The sequence below is a fragment of the Rousettus aegyptiacus genome, unplaced genomic scaffold (assembly GCF_014176215.1).
Source record: "Rousettus aegyptiacus isolate mRouAeg1 unplaced genomic scaffold, mRouAeg1.p scaffold_m13_p_6, whole genome shotgun sequence".
NCBI lineage: Eukaryota > Metazoa > Chordata > Mammalia > Chiroptera > Pteropodidae > Rousettus > Rousettus aegyptiacus.
The window spans coordinates 86,718,996-86,739,073 of record NW_023416309.1 but is presented as its reverse complement, the minus strand read 5'-3'; the positions used below and the strand labels follow the sequence as shown (position 1 = coordinate 86,739,073).

General features: G+C 36.6%; 1 protein-coding gene across 3 annotated transcripts in view; it reads right to left on the bottom strand.

The window, feature by feature from the left end:
- Positions 1-19,708, bottom strand: part of PPM1D (protein phosphatase, Mg2+/Mn2+ dependent 1D) — a 44,762-nt gene extending 25,054 nt beyond the window's left edge. The window contains exons 1-2 of one of the 3 annotated variants that reach the window (XM_016143374.2): positions 19,011-19,708; positions 1,985-2,213 (exon numbers count right to left, since the gene is read on the bottom strand). In XM_016143374.2, coding sequence (XP_015998860.1) covers positions 1,985-2,213; positions 19,011-19,482 — 701 coding nt within the window. In that variant the 5' untranslated portion in view covers positions 19,483-19,708. The remainder of the gene's footprint in view (positions 1-1,984; positions 2,214-19,010) is intronic. The other 2 variants (XM_016143375.2, XM_016143376.2) reach the window with 2 other exon arrangements.
- Between the last annotated feature and the right edge of the window lie 370 nt (positions 19,709-20,078).

Genomic DNA, 20,078 nt, shown 5'->3' with positions numbered 1-20,078 from the left:
CTATGTCACAAAATCATGTATGAGACTATATACTACATGATTTCCAACTAAATGACATTTTGGAAAAGGCAAAACTATGTAAACAATAACAAGACCAGTGGTTGCCAGGAGTAAGGTGGAAAGGGATAAATAGGCAGAACACAGAGCATTTTATTTAGGACAGTGAAATTATTCTATATGATGGATGACATAACAGTAAATACATGTCATTAGACATTTGTCAAAACCCTACAATGTACAACACCAAGAGCAAACCTAATGTAAACTATAGACTTTGGATGATAATGATCTGTCAATGTAGGGTCACAGATTGTATCAAATGTACCACTCTGGCACAGGATGTTGATAGTGGGAAAGGCTGTGCAAGTAGAACAAGGCAGGAACTGGGTGGCCCTGTGGGACAGCAGAAATTGAGAAACCTTCTATAGCAAATTATCTTATGCTAAGTTTTAGCCAAAAGCTACCATTAAAAAAGTGTGTGCATGTGCAGATGTATAAGAAAATCATTACTCAGAAAATTGTTAACATTTGGTGTATTTCTATCTTGTTCTTATTTCTCTACACAGTTGAGATTGACCATAAATATAATTTTATATCCTACTTATTCTGTGACCAATAGGCATTCTCCTATTATAAAAATTCCCCATTATATGGGGGTTCATTATAGTACTCTACCTACGTTTGAAACTTTTCAAACGTAACACTATGATTTTAAAAAATATATCTATAAACATCATTTTAATGGTTATAACATATTTAATGTTATGAATTCATGTATTATAGTATACTTAACCATCTTCCAGCTGTTGGGCTTTCAAGTTATTTCCAGCCTTTAACAGTCATTAAACATTGCTGCAATCAATAACACTTTTCAGATATTCTGGTCCATATTTCAGATTTCTTCTTTAGGTTCTTGAAATTATTGAGTCTATAAACATTTAAAGCTACTGGTATGTATTATATTCTATACAGGTCATAGCAACTTTTAATCTTACCACCAGGATATCCATTTCAACAAAAAAAAGTAAAACCAGACTACCTCTCTGGTTTTTAATCTTTGCTAACCCAATAGAAGAACATAGAGTTTCATTTCAATAATGTTAAGCATTTTGTCATGTTTATTACTTTTGCACTTTTATTGTTGTTTTTCAAACTTTCTCTCCTTTATTCTATGTGAGGGTGGCAATGTTTTAGTGTTTTCCTTGGTGATTTTATTTGAACTCCTTATAGTTTAAGAATATCAATTCTTTTCTCTAGTTTCTTATTTTTCTGTTAAAGACAGTTCCGATTCAATAAAAGAGAGGAAAGTAATAATATCATGGTAAGGCTTTAGTTAGAATGATTATTTAGAAAACAGTGAATTCTATTTACCTTGTCTCAGATTCCATTTTTACAAATTAGTATTGGGATTATTTTTAAATATTCTCATATTATTCATTCCTTTATTTTTTAGAACAATCTTACATTTTAGTTTTTATCATAAAAATAGTATGCTGAAGTCAATTTTAGTTAAACTCTCTACATATTGAGATAATAAAGTTGACACAAAGAAAAGAAGAAAGGTATACAGCACATATGACTAGAAATCAAAGAAAAAAGCTGAAGATCAATTCTAATAAAATTCTATTCCCAAAGCCAGATTCAAACTGTTCTACTCTGAAACTCTAAAGGCTGCTCTGTTCAGAATCTAAAGGTCATGTTGAACAGTATTCATGTAAAAGGTTTTTAATAAATCCTTCTATGTGTTGTTCCTTGAGTCTTACTAAAATGCTATTCCTTTTGGAGCCATTATCAGAAATGAAATAGTCAATTCAATATAATGAGATAAATATAAATGCACATGGGTACTTTATCAGGCAAACTAAAAACCTGTGATACCAAGAAAGTCACTTCATTAAGAAGGAGAATTAGGTCCATCTCCTTATTAAAGCAGAAAAGGACTAACCAGACCAAGAGAGGAAAGACAGAACAGCACAATGATTACCTCCCACCAAGTCCTTCAATTCGTTCTCTTTCCTTGGGGAGTTCTGGCTTATGGTCCTGTGTTACTTCCACAGCTCTGATGAAATCGTCTTTCGGGTCATCCTGAATTCCAAGAACCACCCCTGAGTCACCCACATGAGCTACATACATCTTCATGCCTCGTATAATGACCACACTGGCAGTTGTCCCTGACGTGCTGGGAAGACCCGTCATCGTCTTTGGCCATTCTGCTGTAATAAGAAATAAAAATTTTATTTTTCCAGGTATTAATACTAATACAGTATCACAATAAAAATCGCAACATGTGCTGAACTGACATGTTAAAATTTGAATTAACACTGGAACATTTTTAAGAAAAATATTTTGAAAGCTATTAAAGGACTTAGGTTAATCTCTTCATGAATATATTGATAAATTAATTTTATAAATAATACAACTACATTACAACCATCAAACCAATCCTAGGAGAAAAATATTAATGGCTATACTTACTAGTTCATCATAAGTATTAGCCCTAACTACATTTAGTGGCAAGGATGTGTTAAAGAGTTTTGATACTTTTATGTAGCATAAGTAGAGCCAGTAGCCCAGTACCTATTTATGAATCTCTTTTCAAAAAGATTTTCAGAAAAAGCTATATGATTTTTTTCCATCTTTATTGGAATATAATAGACAACTAGTTCTTTGTATTTACATTGTACAATTTGAGTTGTTTTTTAATTATAGTTGGCATACAATAATATACCAGTTTTAGTTGTACAGCATAGTAATCAGAGATCCACATTAACTCATCACCCCACTAAATATAGTACTCCTCTTCCCCCTTACATATTTATTACATTATTAACCATCTTCCCCATGCTATACTCTACATATCTACGTCTATTCTGCAACTAACCATTTGTACCTCTTAATCCCTTTGAGCTCTTCTCCCCCCTCCTCCACAAACCCTCTCCCATCTAGTATCCTTCAAAATATTCTCTGTATCTATGAGTTTATTTCCACTGTTTTTGTTGTTGATTTTGTTCTTTAGATTCCACATGTAGGGGGAATCATGAGAAATTTGTCTTTCTCTATCCAACCCATTTCAATCAGTGCAATACCCTCTAAGTCCATCAAGGCAATAACTTTTTCCATTCTCTTCCTTTTAGCCTGTGTCTTTTAACCTGAAATGAGTCTCTTGTAAGCAACATATGTAGGGATCTTCTTTTCTTATCCATTCGGCCACTCTATCTTTTGGTTAGAGCACTTAATTCTTTTCCATTTGAGGTACTTGTTGATAGAACTGTAGGTATTACCATTCTTTATTCCTGTTTTTAACACATTTTTTTCTACTTAAATAAGTCCCTCCAACATTTCCTGTAATACTGGTTTGGTGATGATAAATTCCTTTAGCTTATTTTTGTCTAGGAAGCTCTTTATCTATCCTTCAACTCTAAATGATAGCTTTGCTGGATAAAGTATTCTTAGTTGTAGATCCTGGGTCTTCATCACGTTGGATATTTTGTGCCAAGCCCTTCTGTCCTGTATAGTTTCTTTTGAGAAATCAGCTGCTAGTCTTATGAGTGTTACTTTATAAGTAATTATCTGTTTTTCTCTAGCTGCTTTTAAGATTCTCTCTTTGTATTTAACCCTCAGCATTTTAATTATGATGTGTCTTGGTGTAGCCTCTTTGGGACCCTGGTTTTTGGGACTATCTGAGCATCCTGGGGTTTTATGTCTATTTCCCTCACCAGGTTAGGGAAGTTTTCCATCGTTATTTCTTCAAATAGCTCTTCAACATCCTTTTTTTCCAGTACCCCTATGAAGTGGATATTTTTACCTTTAATAGTGTCCCATAGGCTCTTTAAATGATTATTATAGTCTTGGCTTCTTTTTTCTTACCATTCTGATTGAGTGTCCTTGGCTTTCTCATCCTCTATATAGGTCATTTGATCCTCCTCTTTATTCACTTTGTTTATTCCATTTAATATACTTCTCATCTCAGATAATGTGTTCTTCATTTCTGACTGGTTCACTTTTATAATTTCCATTTCCACTTTTACGTTTTCTTTTTTATCTCTTTTTTGAAGTTCTCACTGAATTCATGTTCACTTCCCATAAAGTTCCCTGAACATCGTTATAACCAGTGTTCTGAACTCTGCATCTGTTAGACTGCTTTACTCCGATTCTCTGTTCCGTTCTCTCATATAGTTCTGCTTCTTTGTCTTCCCATTTTGGCTGCCTTTCATTGTTTGTTTCTATGTACTTAAGCAAAGCTCTTAAGTCTCTCAGTCTTATTAGTGTGGCTTTGTGTAATAGGTGTCCAGTAGCACAGTACTGAGAGGGGTTCAGCTGCAGGCCAAATTTAGCCACAGCCTATGCCCCTCCAGGAACCACCTGCTAAGATTCAGCAAGCAATCCAGAGATGCTGTGCTTATAGTCGCCTCAAGAGGCCACACCAGAAACCGAGCTCCCACCAATGTGAGTCTAGGTGCTGCTCAACAAGAGGCACCTTACTAAAGTGAGGATACATTTGGATGTGGCTTGGGTAGGGCCGTGAGTTAGGGGAGGAGAAGTTTCAGGGAATCCTCTGGGCAGAGCAACCTTTGTTATCCAGTTTGATGATGTTTCCACCACGGCAGCATTGTGTCCAGCGTACTGGAATGAGGGAGGGCTCAACAGAGGAACAATGGTTATTGCTAGCACTTCTTGTACAGAGTGAGTCTTGCCTTGGCCCTCACTCCGACAACTAAGTGTTCCTCTGAAAGTCCCTGGTGTCCCCTGTGCAGTTGAACCAGCGCTGGTGCTCAGAGCAAGTAGGTCCATCACCGCTTGTGGACACGGCCCCTTTAAGAGGGATCTGCAGTTTCCGCTGCCACTTACCATAGCTTCGATACCATTCAGCATCTTGGGACTGGCAGCATCATGTCCTTGCCCTATCCTATCTTCTGTCATTGCAGGGTGACTTCTTAGTTCTTTCCTTACTTGTATGGCTTGTTCATCTAGATCCCAAGCAATTTTCCTTGCTGTTTGCTCCTTGTTTCTGTCACAACTTTTATTTGGTCGCCAGAGGGATGAACAGAGCCTCTATCAACTACACCATTTTTCCCCCTTTTGTGATTTGTTTTTGAAATAGCTTTTGAATAGTCAAGCCTAACAAACAGCATTTATTGAATATTTACTGTGTACCAGATTCTGTGATAAGAGCTTTACGTGTATTATCTCAAGTAATATTTGAAACAAAACCATGGGATAGGTAAAATTATTCCCATTATTTTCATTTTGCAGATGAGGAAATCAATACTTTGAATGGTTAAAAAATTTGTTCACAATAACCCAAATATTTAAGTGGCAGAGACCCCCCCCCATATTTAATTATAAAACATATGTTGACTAAATTCATTCATTTAAAAATTCTGAAATACTCTGTAATACTAAACTACAACTTATAGTTCAAGATAGCAGACGAACTCCAAACAATGACATATTCTCCCCTCGAAAGAACAGGATCCTCCCACTGAAAGGACAGAATATAAATATTTGAAAAGGCCCACAGCAGTCATCAAACAAAAAAAAGGATCATAAACAAATCTGAGGAATTCTAGAAAGTTTAAACAAATGGTATTACATTGAGGAAAAATTCAGAATGGAAAACTTATAATCAGTAAAGAAAGCATTATATCAGTTTTCCCCATTAACAGAGTCCCAGAAAAGCTCTAACTCAGAGGCAGTGGAAAAGGCTGAAGGCAGGAATGGATGGTAGAAGTTTGATAGGTTAACTTAAAACGGTAGGAGCTAGATCAGTACCTAAAGTCTCTGCACAGTAAAACATGAAACATTTTAGTTCCTAAGATGCTACCAACTATACTACCCCTCTTAAAGAAAGTAGTGTATCTGTTGATAGGAACATCAGAGTCCCAAAGGGGTTGAGGAAATGAGAAGAAATATGGGTCCAAAAAGCTGAACAGGGTGCCACACAACTTTCATAGCCACAAGGCTTCACTAATATATTCAGACTGCTATATATCTTGCCTTTTTCAATATTATATATACTGAAAAAAACATCTCTTGAACCCTACAGCACATCTCCCCATCCATTTCCACAGATGGAATCCACCCTACAGAAGGCCCTGTTACTCATAGCAGAGGGCTGCCTGCAGTATATGAAATAAACTTCACGAATGTTTCGCCAATACTGATGAAAGGAGAAATTCATATAAACATACATACACATATATACATTATGTAAAACCACCTGCAATACTAAGTGCTCAATAAATGTTATTTTTGTTGTTACAACCATTATTTAAGAAAAGCAAACAGCGTGAGAGACACCAAGGAATGTGCAAAAAGAAAATGGCCCTCCAAGAAAACATTTATGGAAAAATCAAAAGAATCTATCGAAAGATTATTGGGATTGATAAAGTTATTGGATATAAATATTGTTATACAACACATCAATTCTATTTTTGTAAAGAGGTAAAGAAAAATTACAAAATACAACTTAAAAAAGTGATACGATTCACAATAGAAGCAAAAGGTATATCTTGGAACAATGCTAACAAATCTCTACCAAGACCTTCATAGAAAAGCTGTAAACCAGTGGACCAATAGAAAAGAATAATGAGTACAGAAACAAACGCATGCATATTTAGACAACTTAACATATGAAGAGTAGAGAAAGGATAGACATTCAATAAATAAAATCGGGACAACAAAAAAATATCTTTGGATCCCTGATGCCAAACCCAAAATATCAACTCTACGAACATTAACGACGTAACATGAAAAGCAAAGCTAAAATGCTCAGAAAATATATAGGAAGATATATTCATGATCTCAAGGTTGGGAAGGATTTCCTAAAGATTAAGACTGGACTAGCAATTAAAGAAAATAATTGTGAAGTTGTACCACCATCAAAATTAAGAATTTCTGAGGGTTAGGGTTAAAAAATAATAATAAAATAAATTAAGAATTTCTATTCATCAAAAGACATTATTACTAGAGTGAAAAGACAACTCACAGAATGGAAGAGGATATATTTGTTTCCGTTCTCTCTCTCTCTCCCCCTCTCTCCTCCCCTACATACACACACACACACACACACACACACACACACACATACACATACATACATATATATACACACACACAAACACATACACACTTACATGCATGTGCACTCCAAAGGAAATGTATCCAGAACATATAAAATGCTCCTACAAATCAAATCAATCAGACTACCCAACAGAAAAATGGAAAAAGGCTTGATTGAACAGGTCTTTCACAGAAGATGAAACCCAAACAGTCAAAAGCAAAAACAAAGCTATACAAATGTATTCAGCTTCTTCAATCAACAGGGAAATACAAGTTTAAAACCACAATGAGATATTACTATATAATCATCATATTGCATAAATTAAAGTCTGACAAAAGTACATGTGGTTAAAAATGTAGAGCAACATGTTCTATCATCAACTACTGGTGGGAGTATAAACTGGTACAATCACTTCAGAAAACATCTAGGCATATCTATTACACAGAAAGACATATGCTCTTGGACTACTCTCTACCCAACCCTAGGTACACACCAAAAATTAATGTACTTGTACACACAATACATATGAATGTTCTGTTCATATGAGCTAAAAATGAGCAACAACCCAAATGTCTTTCAACATGACAAGAGATTACATAACTAGAAGCATGATATAAAATATATTTAGCATGATTTTCTATAAAAACAAACAATCATACTTACACATAAGTGGTAAAACTACTAGGAAAAATAAGTAAATCACTACAGAACTATCACCACAAAAGTCAGGATTGTGGTTATCCATTGGGGGAGATGGAAATATAAGATCAGAAAAGACATACAGGGCCTTCTGCAGTGCAAGCAATGTTCTCTTTCTTAACCAAATGGTGTTGATTTTATTATTATTCATTAAATTGTACATTTATGTTGTATGGGCTTTTCAATGAATACACCATGTTATATTTCCCAATTTTTTTTAAAGTTAAGATTTTAAAAAAAGGAAGAAGGCATCAATTTTGCAGGCATAGATCACAGAAGACAGCTCCCTAGCCCATCCAGTTTTGCAGTTTGGTTACAGACATCATTCCTAAAAGCTTAGCCTAGAGTATACTGCATGTTTCTTTAGCCATTTCAATTATTTTGTGGGTTAACTACAGCTTTTGCTAAAACCGTTTTAAACAGGCTAAAATAAATTGTTTTCTGCAGCAAAGAACCTAAAAAAAAAAACTATTATCACAATAAAGGTGAATGAGGTGAACTTCCAGAAAGAAGCTTCTTAAGCTCATTTAGAAAGATGTGCTTAAGATAAAAAACAAAATTTACCTACAGCATGCAATTCGGCTATCTGCAAAATGCGCCTAAAGCAAAATAAAAAGGGAGAAAAAGAGCTAAAAATAAAAGGATATTCAAAGATACAATATCAACATTATTTGAATCACATTTTAGGTCAAAAGCATTAATATGTACAAAGAGATATTCTGCAATGATCTAAAAATATTGACTGCTTTCCCTATTCATTTGAAATGTCACCTTTTATCATATGCTACATTTTGCCTCAGATCTATTTCTGGACTCATCCTACTAATCTATTTATGGTACTTTTTAATAATTGGGAATTCAAGTATTCCTTAAATATTCTTCTTTTTCAATATCCTCTTAAATTTTTTCCAGATGAATTTTATAAACAACTTGCAAAATTAAAAAACAAACCCTGTTAAGTTTCTGATTGAAACTGCAGTTAATTTAAATAGTAAGGAACTGACATCTTTATACTTTCTCTTCCTTAATTAGTCTTCCTTGTTTTCTACTTTACACTTGAATCTTGTAATTTTTAAAAAAATGACTTAAAACTAAGAGCAATTTAAAAAAACAGTATCAGAGAGTATATGAACTGACTTAAGTATTCTAAGCAAGAAACTGCATGAGCCATTAAAACAAAGACTGATAAATTTTATAACGTAAAAATATAAAATTTCTAAAGTAAGGCTATTTAAGTATAGAATGTGCATGTTCTCTGTGATAAATTTAAAACTGGGGGTATTTGTGTACTTACCATGTACCAATTAATATATACTGAGTCAATTAATTCTCAAGAGGGAGGTACTATCATTCTCTATTTTAGAAATGAGGATGCTCTAGCACAGAGGTTCTACCCAAGGTCACACAGGTAGCAAGTGGAGAAACTGGGATTCAAACTCCAGATAATACAACATACACTGAATCACTATGCTAAGAGTTCTCACAGAATGCTAATGCCAAAGTAGTGCTGTAAAAACCTTCAGGAAAGCAATCTAAAAATGTATATCAACAACCATTAAAAAGATATATTCTTTAACCAAATAATTCAGCTTTGAGAAATTTTCCTCCCTTAGGAAATAATCCAAATGAAGGAAAAGGCTATGTTGCTTTCATTTTAGCCCTTATTTATAGTGCTATATATACTGCACACTTGTCCAGCACCCACTTCTCCTTTCCAGTACTAGCATCCTGATTTTGATATGGAGTACACACAGACTCCCTCTACTGCAAGCAGTGCTTATTGGAACTGCAAAACTTGCTATCTCCTGGCCTATGGCAGAGAAATGACCTAAACTAAGTCAAACTCTTTCAGATATTTGAGTCTTAGAAAAGCATAAGCCAGAAAAATACTGGAGCTGATTTACTCCAGAGGCTAAAACCTTTCAATGAGTTTCGACTAGTTCCTGTCACCTAGAGCCCCAGAGATACCCTGATTGTCTATTTTCAGACCTGTGAACTACCTAATGTCCTTCCAATAAATTTCCAAGTTCTTTTCTCTCCTTACTGTAGACTTAATACAGGGAAGAGGCATGAGAACTACATAAATTGACTACTTTTAAACCAGAGCCTATAACTGGGCTGCTGCCAGAACACAGAGAGGCCTACAGAATAAAGAAAGATTCCTGCTGGGATTACTAACAAACTATTTAGCCACACCATGAAAGGAAAACAGTCTTTAAGTCATACAGTTTACAAAATAAACCCAACCCTTCATTCCCTACAGCCCAACCATGGGGAACCTATAGAACAAAGGCTGAGGTTGCTAGTATGCCTTTCATGTTGCATTACCCATACTATCAAAGGAAAACATGTAAACAAAGTCTTTAAACTAATCCATAAAAACTAAGAATGACGTATAAACTGAATTCCTCCAACACTCACGGCCTGTTTCTCTCATTTTCTGTCTCTGAGAGGAAAACATGCTCTTCTATACAGCATATTCCTTCTCTAATAAACTTTAATTTGGCTCTGCCTCTCATTCTGTCTATGAACAGCCATTCATGGAGCATTATTCCTTCTCCAATAAACTCATTTTGTCTCTAACTCTGGCATGTGCTTGAATTCTTTCCTGCACACAGTCAAGAACCCTCACTCTCCCACTCTCAATGCAGGGCTTGAGTCTCCACTAGGGGAAGGAGGGTATGCACCCCTGTCCTGCATCAGACTGAGTTAGTATGTGTTATTTTCAAAGAACTGTCATGCAGAACTAATACCACAGAGTAGGTTGCAGGCAACTGGTCCTCAGAAAAATGTCAGTCAGTTATGGAACCAATAAGGGGCAGAAGGCATCAGGACTCTTGTTCATATTACAGATGGTAACCAAACAGTTCATGGGTGAATTTATCAATAAAGAAAAAAGTAAGCAGATAGTCTGCAGTCAGCATACTAACTTATAACTATGGTTAAAACTGTTCTAGGTCAGCTAATGCAAAAATAGACCCAATATTGGCCTAAGATACCAATGATTCTGAGAAATGAAGATTAATATGATTGTTATGGAATGAATTATCCCTTCAAAAATTTATGTTGGAATCCTGACACCCAGCTAATGAGAATGTGACTTTATTTGGAAATGGGGTGTTCTTATGAAAAGAGTAAATTTGTACACAGGGATAAACAAAAGGAAGATGCGATGAAGACACATGAGAGAAAACAGCCATGTGACTGGAGTGATACATCTACAAGTCAAGGAATGTCAGGTTATTGCCAGTAAATACCAAAAATGAGAAGAGGTGACAAAGGATTCCCCTTAGAGATTTTACAGTAAAGGGTATGGCCCTACCACCATCCCGATTTTAGATTTCTGGCCTTCTAGAACTGTGAGACAAATTTCCATTGTTTTACTTTAAGCCAAACAATTTTTGACACTGCATTAAGGCAAGCTAGAAAACTAACACAATAATATAGAGGAAACAAGTCAAGGACCTGGGGAGATCTTAGATTAAATCTATCATATGCATATGCATCCCACTTATCCAAACCAAGAAAGGCTCAGAAGACTCTCTCTTCAACTTTAATGCTTAAGGAAGCAATTAGAGAAACACCAAAATCTTTTAAACACATTTTATTGACTCTTCCCTCTAGGTAAGGAATACTAATAAGATGCTGCAACTAAAATGCGTTCCCTGATCTCTGTAGGGATGGAAGAACCCTGAGGTGGCAGAGATCAGGAGTTAATTACCAAAAGCAAAGTTGGCAGGGTTACCTAACTGACAAATCAGGCAGAAGAAAAATTAAATTTCCAGAACGTTCGCTCACAAGAACGTATTTGATTCAAAGAACCAAAAACAAAACAAGAAACAAAACAAAACAAAACTTACAAGTTTAAAGAACTATTTATTAACCTTCTTCTAAGTGATATGTGGCCATTTTCATATGCAGCTGTACACCAAAGAATGAGAAATACCCATATTTAGTAACTATTGAATGAATGGCTCAAGTATAAGATTTATGGGGCTACAGAATACAGCCACAGTTCATTAGTCAAGAGCTAAGGAGGTCAAGTACTAAATAGGACTTTGAATCCAGCCCATCTCAAACCCAGTGAAATCTCAAACCTAAACTAAACAGCTAGTCTAGTCCCTGAATAATCGTAGCAACTAATAGCTTCCCCTTATAGCTCTTAATTGATAGGTCTAGAAGCCTATCAAGGTAAAAAAAAAAAAAAAAAAAAAAAAAAGGCCAAGTGCAAGACTTTGGAGCACTCCGCCAATGATACTGTTCTTCAAAAGAGTAAATTAAAAGCATTACCACATTTCTTAAAGAATCACAAAGACTGATGTCACCATTTAAACATGAAAGCAGGAGTGCTATCCTATATATTCCATTCTATAGTTTGACCATTGCAAAAGTCTAATAGCTCTTGGAAAATGACAGTGGATCATAATCAAGTAAATGGTGATTCCAAATGCAGCTGCTGATTCTGATTTATTCTCTTTACTGAAATAAATAAATACGGCCTTGGCTTCCTGGTATGCATCCAGCAGCAGGGCCTCAATGAAACTGCTACCTAGGTTCCCGGAGGTTCCTGATCTTTCTGAGACCAATTTCTTCAGGTTTACTTTTTCTTTTTGCATGAATAATTTAAAGAATTTCTTTTTCTTAAACCAACAGAAAGTAAACTGCTGATAAGATATCCCATCACTCCCAAATATTATAGTATCTAATTCCTACAAAGGTGTTCTCCTACATAAGCAGAAACAACCGTCAAAATCAGGAAATTAACATGGATACCATTACCATCTAATCCGCAAATCTCATTCAAATTTCAATTATCCTAATAATACGCTTTATAATAAAAGAATAAAATTCAGAATCCTTTATTATATCTACCTATACCTATTTAGTCTATTTCAATCTGGAATAATTTTTCAGTGTATCCTTGATGGGTTTTAGTAATACTAGGCCAATCATTTTCAGAATGTCTCTCAATTTGGGTTTGTTTCAAGTTTCCTCATGTTTGTAATTCAGATTATACATTTTGGCAGGAATATCACAGAAATGTTAAATATGATCTCAGTGCAGGCAGTGTACAATTTCAGTTTGTCCCATTAAAAATAATCACTTTGATCACTTGATTAAGGTAATATTCATCATGTTTCTCCACTATGATCTTTTTCCTTATGTAATCAATAAATATTTCATAGGAAGATAATCTGAAACAATGTAAATATCCTTATAGCGGGTTTAACGGTACCCCCTCCCCAAAAAAATACATGTCCACCCAGAACCTGTGAATGTGACCTTATTTGGGCAAAGGGGTCTTCATGGATGTAATTGGGTTTAAAATTTTAAGAAGAGATCATCCTGGATTAGAGTGGGACCTAAATGCAAAGACAAGTGTCCTGAAAAGAGAATAGAAGGGAAGAAGACAGACAGAGGAAGTGATATAAAGACAGTGGAGAATGGGTGATGCCTCTACAAGCCAAGAAATGCCAAGGATTGCTGGCGACCACCAGAAGCTAGGAGACAGCATGGAACAGATTCTCCCTCTGAAACTCCAAAAAAGAACCAGCCTTGGTGACACCTTGATTTCAGATTTTTGGCCTCCAAAACCATGAGAAACCACTCAATGTCTGCTGTTTTAAGCCACCCAATTTATGCTAGTTGGTTACAGCACCTCTAGGAAGCTAATATAACTCTGTTCCTCAAATTTTCACCCACTATTTCACCATTCATTGATGTTTCTTACCTGAATCAATCATTGTGATGGTTACCAAATGTGATTTTTCTAGTTTTATCATTCCTTCTACATTTATTAGTAGACTTCCACTATAAATAAACACTTTATGTCAGCTTTATTCATCATAGCCAAAAACTTCAGACAACCCAAAAGTCCAACAATAGGTGAATGGATAAACAAATTGTGGTTTACCTATACAATGAAATACGATCTGGTAATAAAAAATAATGAACTATTGATATATGCAACAACGTCGTAGCAAAAATTATCTTATACTGATCAAAAGTAATAAATGATTAACAAAAATGGAAAAACTTAGTACTTGATAAATATGGCAAACTCTTCCAGATCATGTAATGTGTAAGAGGGTGAAGGTCCTTGATAGTAAAAACTGAAAAATACCAAACTAAAACAAAGACACAGGTTTAAAATTCCACAATTTAAGTTTTTTTTTTTAATTTAGCTCTATCTCACATTCTACCTCCATCTTTCCCTCTATCCCTCCTCCCATTTTCCTTCTGCATATGTCTGTCTGTAAATTAAAGGTAATGAAAACTATCTGTCAAACCCAGACCCAACAATTTAGGTTAAGATCTGCTTCTTCATAATTCCTTTGGTCATATTCTTTAAAGTAAAATGCTCTGATCTTAAGTCAAACTAAGTAAACAAAACTGTTATTTCATCTTCCTTTACAAATACTGCGGTAAATTTTCCTTAATCACATCAGAGATCACATTTCATTTCTTTCAATAGTATGTGTCATCTTTCTATTGGCTCTCTTAATAACATACAGCAATGAACTATAATACATAGGAATAACAGATGGACTTTGTTCATTATCTTCTTTGAACTATCTAAAGAGGTAATAAGAACATTATTTCAAATGAATAAACCTAAAAAAGTATACAAATTTTAAAACATTATTTCTTAGAAGGCAAGCATACCACAAGAATAGTACATCCATATATGTGACTATACATAAATGAGGCACATACTGTAACTTAAGATCAAGAAGTAATGAAAAAATTTTAAATATGAAGAAAAATTACTTTTAAAAAAGGATATAGTCATATACTCTCTCATTCCATGATGAATTTATCAAATCCCTCTGCCTGGAGACAAAAATAAACTATTCAAAAGTTTCTAGATAATTTTTCCTTCGTAAATTTGGAAAGGGTACAAAAAGCACTGGAAAGATGCTAGAGAAGTTTAAACCAAGAAGGGCTTAGAAAGAGGAAGAATTCCTTAAAAATATAAGAAAGCCTTTCATATTCATCAGTATGGCTAATTTTTTAAAAAAGGAAATAAGTGTTGGAAAGGACGTGGAGAAATTAGAACCCTTGTGGCATTGCTAGGGGTAATGTAAAATGACGCAGCTTCTCTGAAATGTTTGGCGATCCCTCAAAAGTTAAACATAGAATTACCATGTGATCCAGCAATTCCACCTCTAGGTTTTATACCCAAAAGAACTGAAAACTGAGACTCAAACAGATACTTGTACACATATGGTCACAACACCCATTATTCACAAAAGCCAAAATGTGGAAACAACCCAAATGTCCATAAACAGACGAATGAATAAAGCAAATGTGATCTATACATACAATAGACTATTAACCTTAAAAAGGAAGAAAATTCTGATACATGCTACAATTTGGATGACCCTCAGAGACATTACGCTAAGTTAAATAAGACACAAAAGGATAAGCATTTTATGATTCCACTTATACAAAGCACCTAGAATAGGCAAATTCATAGCAACAGAAAGTAAAAAAGAGGTAACCAGAAGCTGCAGAAGAGAGTAACAGGAAATTATTGTTTAATGGGCACAGTTTCTGTTTGGGACGATGAACAAGTTCTGAAAATAGACAGTGGAGATGGCTGCACAATATTGTAAATATGCTTACTGCCACTGAATTGTAAACCTAAAATTAGCTAATGTGGTAAATCTTAAGTGTTATTTTACAGTTTTAAAAAGAGGGGAAATTTTTTTAATGTAAAAAAAAATTTAAGGAAGCAAAATTTAATTGCTACGCCTATAGAAATTTCAACTAAAAATTAGCAGCTACTTTGGGCAAGGAATTGGTCAGCCCTAAGAGATAATAAGATGGGTTGTAAAGCAATCTTTGTCCTCAAAGACCTCAAGGTTCAGCTGAATGACAGATAAAACATACAGGCTATCTCACAATGGTCTGTGTGAACTTTACAAGAATGAAACTATGTTCACAATAATTCTAAGAGTTTATTACCTTTTTCACTGTGTTGACATTTGCACTGATAACTCAAAAACAGTGGTTAGTAAAACTGCTGGTGCAGGAGCAAAGACAGTGGCATCAAAATGAACTAGTAGTCATTGTCTTCACCACAGCCACCCACTTACAATTTAAAAAAAAAAAAAAAAGGCAAACTAGTTCCACTTAAGAATGTTCTTGATGACACAATAAAAATTAATGTTATTAAACCTCCACTTATGAATACAAGTATTTTAACATTCGACATGGCAAAAAGGGAAGTATGCACAACAAGCTGTCTAGAGGAAAAGTACTTGTGATTGTGTAAGTCATGAAATGAACTAGTCACATTTTCCATGCACCATGATTTTCACCTGAAAGACTAATAAACTGTGTTAATAAGACTTGGGCATTTGGCATACATTTTCTTCAAAATCAACATGTGAGCTTTCCACTTCAAGAGAGACAACTGAGAGTATCTGTTGCCAATAATAAATTTCTAATTGCTGCTTAAAAACTCACATTTTGGAAAATGTGGATCCACTATAGTGAACTTGATAGCTTCCTAATTTTAACACTTGTCTGATGAGATCAGTGATATTAACAAATGTTTTGTTTTGCAATCGTATAATAAAATGCATGAATATTTAGAAGATATACATAATTCAGTGAACCATTATTTTCCAATGACCAATGCATCATGTCATAAAATCACACATGGATAAAATATTCATTCAAAGTGCAAGACAGACCAATGGATCTTAATATAAAATGACAAAAGGTTCATTCATAAGGTTTAAGGTTCCATTCTAAGAAGACACCACTTTGGTACAGAATATCCACAATTACCTGAGGAGGCAAACTATTCTTCATTTTCTTGCTACATGTGTGAGACTTCCTTGTCTTTATATAATTCAACAAGACAAGACAGCAAACAGACATAACACAGAAACAGATGTGAGAATACTTATTTCAATATTTATTTTGGAAAAAAGTGATTTTTAATTTAAAAATATATTAACAAGTTTATTTTTAATAGATCAATAAATTTTTTAATTGCTCAGTTTTAATTTCTCAAATAGTAAATAAGATAGATGTAGCCCACATAAAGGTTCTTTGTGGTCCTTAATAATTTAAAAGTACTACGGGTTCGGAGAGCAAAACATTTCCTGAGAACAGCTGCTATAACCCAACGAATACTACAAAATTATAAACAAAGGATGTTTAATTCCAAAAGAATCAACTCTTCAAAGAAGAAAACATACTGACTTATGGACCCAGGAGTATATCTTTCAATTTTCTTTAATGAGAGAGGAGGAGGAATTCAAGAAAATGGAATGTTTCAATGTGCCCTAGGAAAAAAGATGAGTAGACTTTTGTGATAGATATGTGGGTAACAGATAAAATTGAACAGGGAGTCTAAAGTTGGGCTGAGAATGGGTTGGCCCTGTAGATTATAAACTATAGTTTGTTTATTCTATAGAAAGAGAAGCCATCCATGAATTTGGGACTGAAGTATAATTAAAAAAAAAAAAACAAAAAACTCTGCATCTCCTGTGTCAAGACTTCCATTTACTCAGCATATTCTTTTCTATTCAAGTTTTGAGGATGGAGTACAGGTTTGGCTGTAGAACACAGCAAACTTTTACATTTGTCTAGTATATAAGGCGCTAAACCATGCTCATAGGAGAGAAAGCTTGATTTAAAAAGTACGTATATATAAAAAAAATACATATTCACATTTAAAAGCATAGTCCCTGCTTCATTAAAAAATGCTCAAGTAACAGGGTTTATACATTATCCTTTTAGTTTAAACATATGGCAAATCCACATTGCTCCAAGAGTACTGCAAAATAAACAGGACTCTAGTTCTTTGTGTCTAATCTTCCTCTATTTTGTCTTGCTGTCCACTCCTACTTCAATTGCAGGCAACGAAATGGCATATTTCTGGAATATACTGCAGTGCTTCCAGCTCTGCTCCGCCTACACAAAAACAAAACAAATCCATAATAGGGGCCTCTGGGATTGGATGGGAAACGCCTCCAAAAGGCGGACTGGTTGTTCTACGAGTCAATCAAGTAATTCTTGGCAGAAAGCCAGGCAAATAAAAAAGACTTTGAAAGAAGCCAGCTTACAACTCCACAATACCCTTTAAAAAATGTTCTGTATTTGACCAATCTTTACACTATTCTCTCTACTGAAAATAAAGCAACATTATGCTACCATAAACAAGTGGATTTTTTTTTTAATGACAAAAGTATTACCTTTTCTCTAAAACAGATTCATGTCATTCATTTACAGAAACGGATATGCAACTATAACTATATAACATAAGCTCGGTACAGAAAGATTGCTTTAGAAAACTATTCCTAAAGCTTAGGTGAAACTACAACCACACCGAATTTTTAGACTTTGAAGCCTCTTTCCTTTTAACATATCAGTAAATTCCCCTTATCTCTTGCTACTTTGACAGGCAGTTACAACTATCAAGTACTCTTAATTCGGAACTGTTAAGAACTATCTGACAGCAAATAACTAAGGCCAACTACCCCCAAAAAACATGTGCTGTATTATTAAAAACCCTGGCCGAATTTAACACGCATTCCTAACGCCGCGGCCAGTTTAAGGGCTAACAACGCATTCTGCGCTTTTTGCTTTTCATAAGCAGTACAAGTATAATGATCCTGAAAACATTTTATGATCACAACAACTGAATTCCTTCCAAGACTTTATAAGTCACCAAATGATTACATTTTAGCCTTCCTAAATTAGCCTACAGTTCAGTCCAACTACCAGCCACCTGGGATCAATTTGGAGAACTGACACCAGGGGTAGGAGGCAACCGATAGGAACAAGTCCTTCAAGAGCAAAATTACAACAGAGTCTAAGGAAACACTCTAATTTTTGCTATCTCCCGGTTCCTTCGCGTGGCCCAAAGAGCAACATGTCTTCAATTCACCTTTTGGCCAAAATCTGGCGCCATGTTTAAAATACTTTTTCCCCCCGCTGCCACCAAACTCAAGCCACGGAAGAAGAGGGAGGCTTCACACTGATCCTGGAAGGGTGGAAATAAAGCGAGGAACGACTGCAGGGGAGCAACAATCCTATCTTTCCCAAAGCCACTATGTTTTTCCGGACCTCCACCCTGGAAAGTGCTATTAGACCAAGAAGTGTTGATTTCCAACAATGTACACTTTGATAGAGCTCTTGGTGCCAGGAGCCCATGCGGTGCTGGTACTACAAAACCTCAACTGCTTGAAAAAGAGACGGGCGCCAAACAAGCCAGGTAACTTACCCAATTTCTTCCACATGGCGAGGTGACAAGCGAGGAAGCCCTTACGGATGGCAGCGCAAACCTTCGCCGGCTCGGATGAGGTGAATCCCTTCTGCTTCTTGATGAAACCCCATAAGTGATCCCGGGCAAACTGTGCAGCTTCCCGCCCACCGTGCCCGTCGCACACGGCGAAAAATGCCACAGAGGAACGGCGGCGACAGCAGCGGCCAGGAGCCGGCGAGGCCCCGGCGTCCGGGGGAGGGTCGCGAGCTTCTCCGGCTGCCACCGCTGGGCCTTTCCCCGGGACTCCGCCGCCAGGAAGAGCCGGCGGTGACGGCTGCGGAGGCGATGACTGAGACAGCGATCGCCGCGGCAAGGGCTTTTCTTCAGCCGTCGGCTCGGGCTCCACCACGATTTGAGTAACGTCCTCCATGTACTTCCTCCCGCCCTGATCGGAGAAGACGCTTACTCCCAGTGAGTACAGCCCCGCCATGGCCGGCTGGCCGGGATCCCGCCAGTCCCACACAGCCCGCCGAATCCGGCGGCGGGAGACGCACTCGGCGCTCGCCGGCCAACTATTGTTTACCTTCGACGACGCCGAGAAGGGGGAGGGGGCGGTCCCAAAGGGAGGGGGGGGCGCGTTGCCGGGACTTGTCCGCGAGAGCTGGGCCGGAGCGCTAGGGCAAGAGGAGCCGAGCAGCTGCGCCTGCGCAATGCGTTTCCCCCGCCTGCCCGCGCCCACCACACAAATCAGACGTCCTCCAGGGCTATCGTCACTCGGCTCTCTGAGCCCGACCAATCCCGAACGGAGCTGGGGCAAACCCGCCCTCCGCCCCCAACCCTCACTCCTCCCTGCAACGGCCGCGTTCCCTACCCGCAGCGCGGGCGCGGGGGCCGCGCTCTACGCGTTCGCTTCCCCTTTGCGGTCGGGGATTTCGCCCTCCGGGTTATCGGTGCAAGCTGAACGCTCATTCAGGCAACGTGGTCTGTTACCTCTTTGCTCAGACCTGAGTAGTAATGCAGCCTACTGGCCTTGACCTTCAGCTGCCTGCCTTGCGGGGAAAGCCGGGTTGACTCCGGCTTCCCACG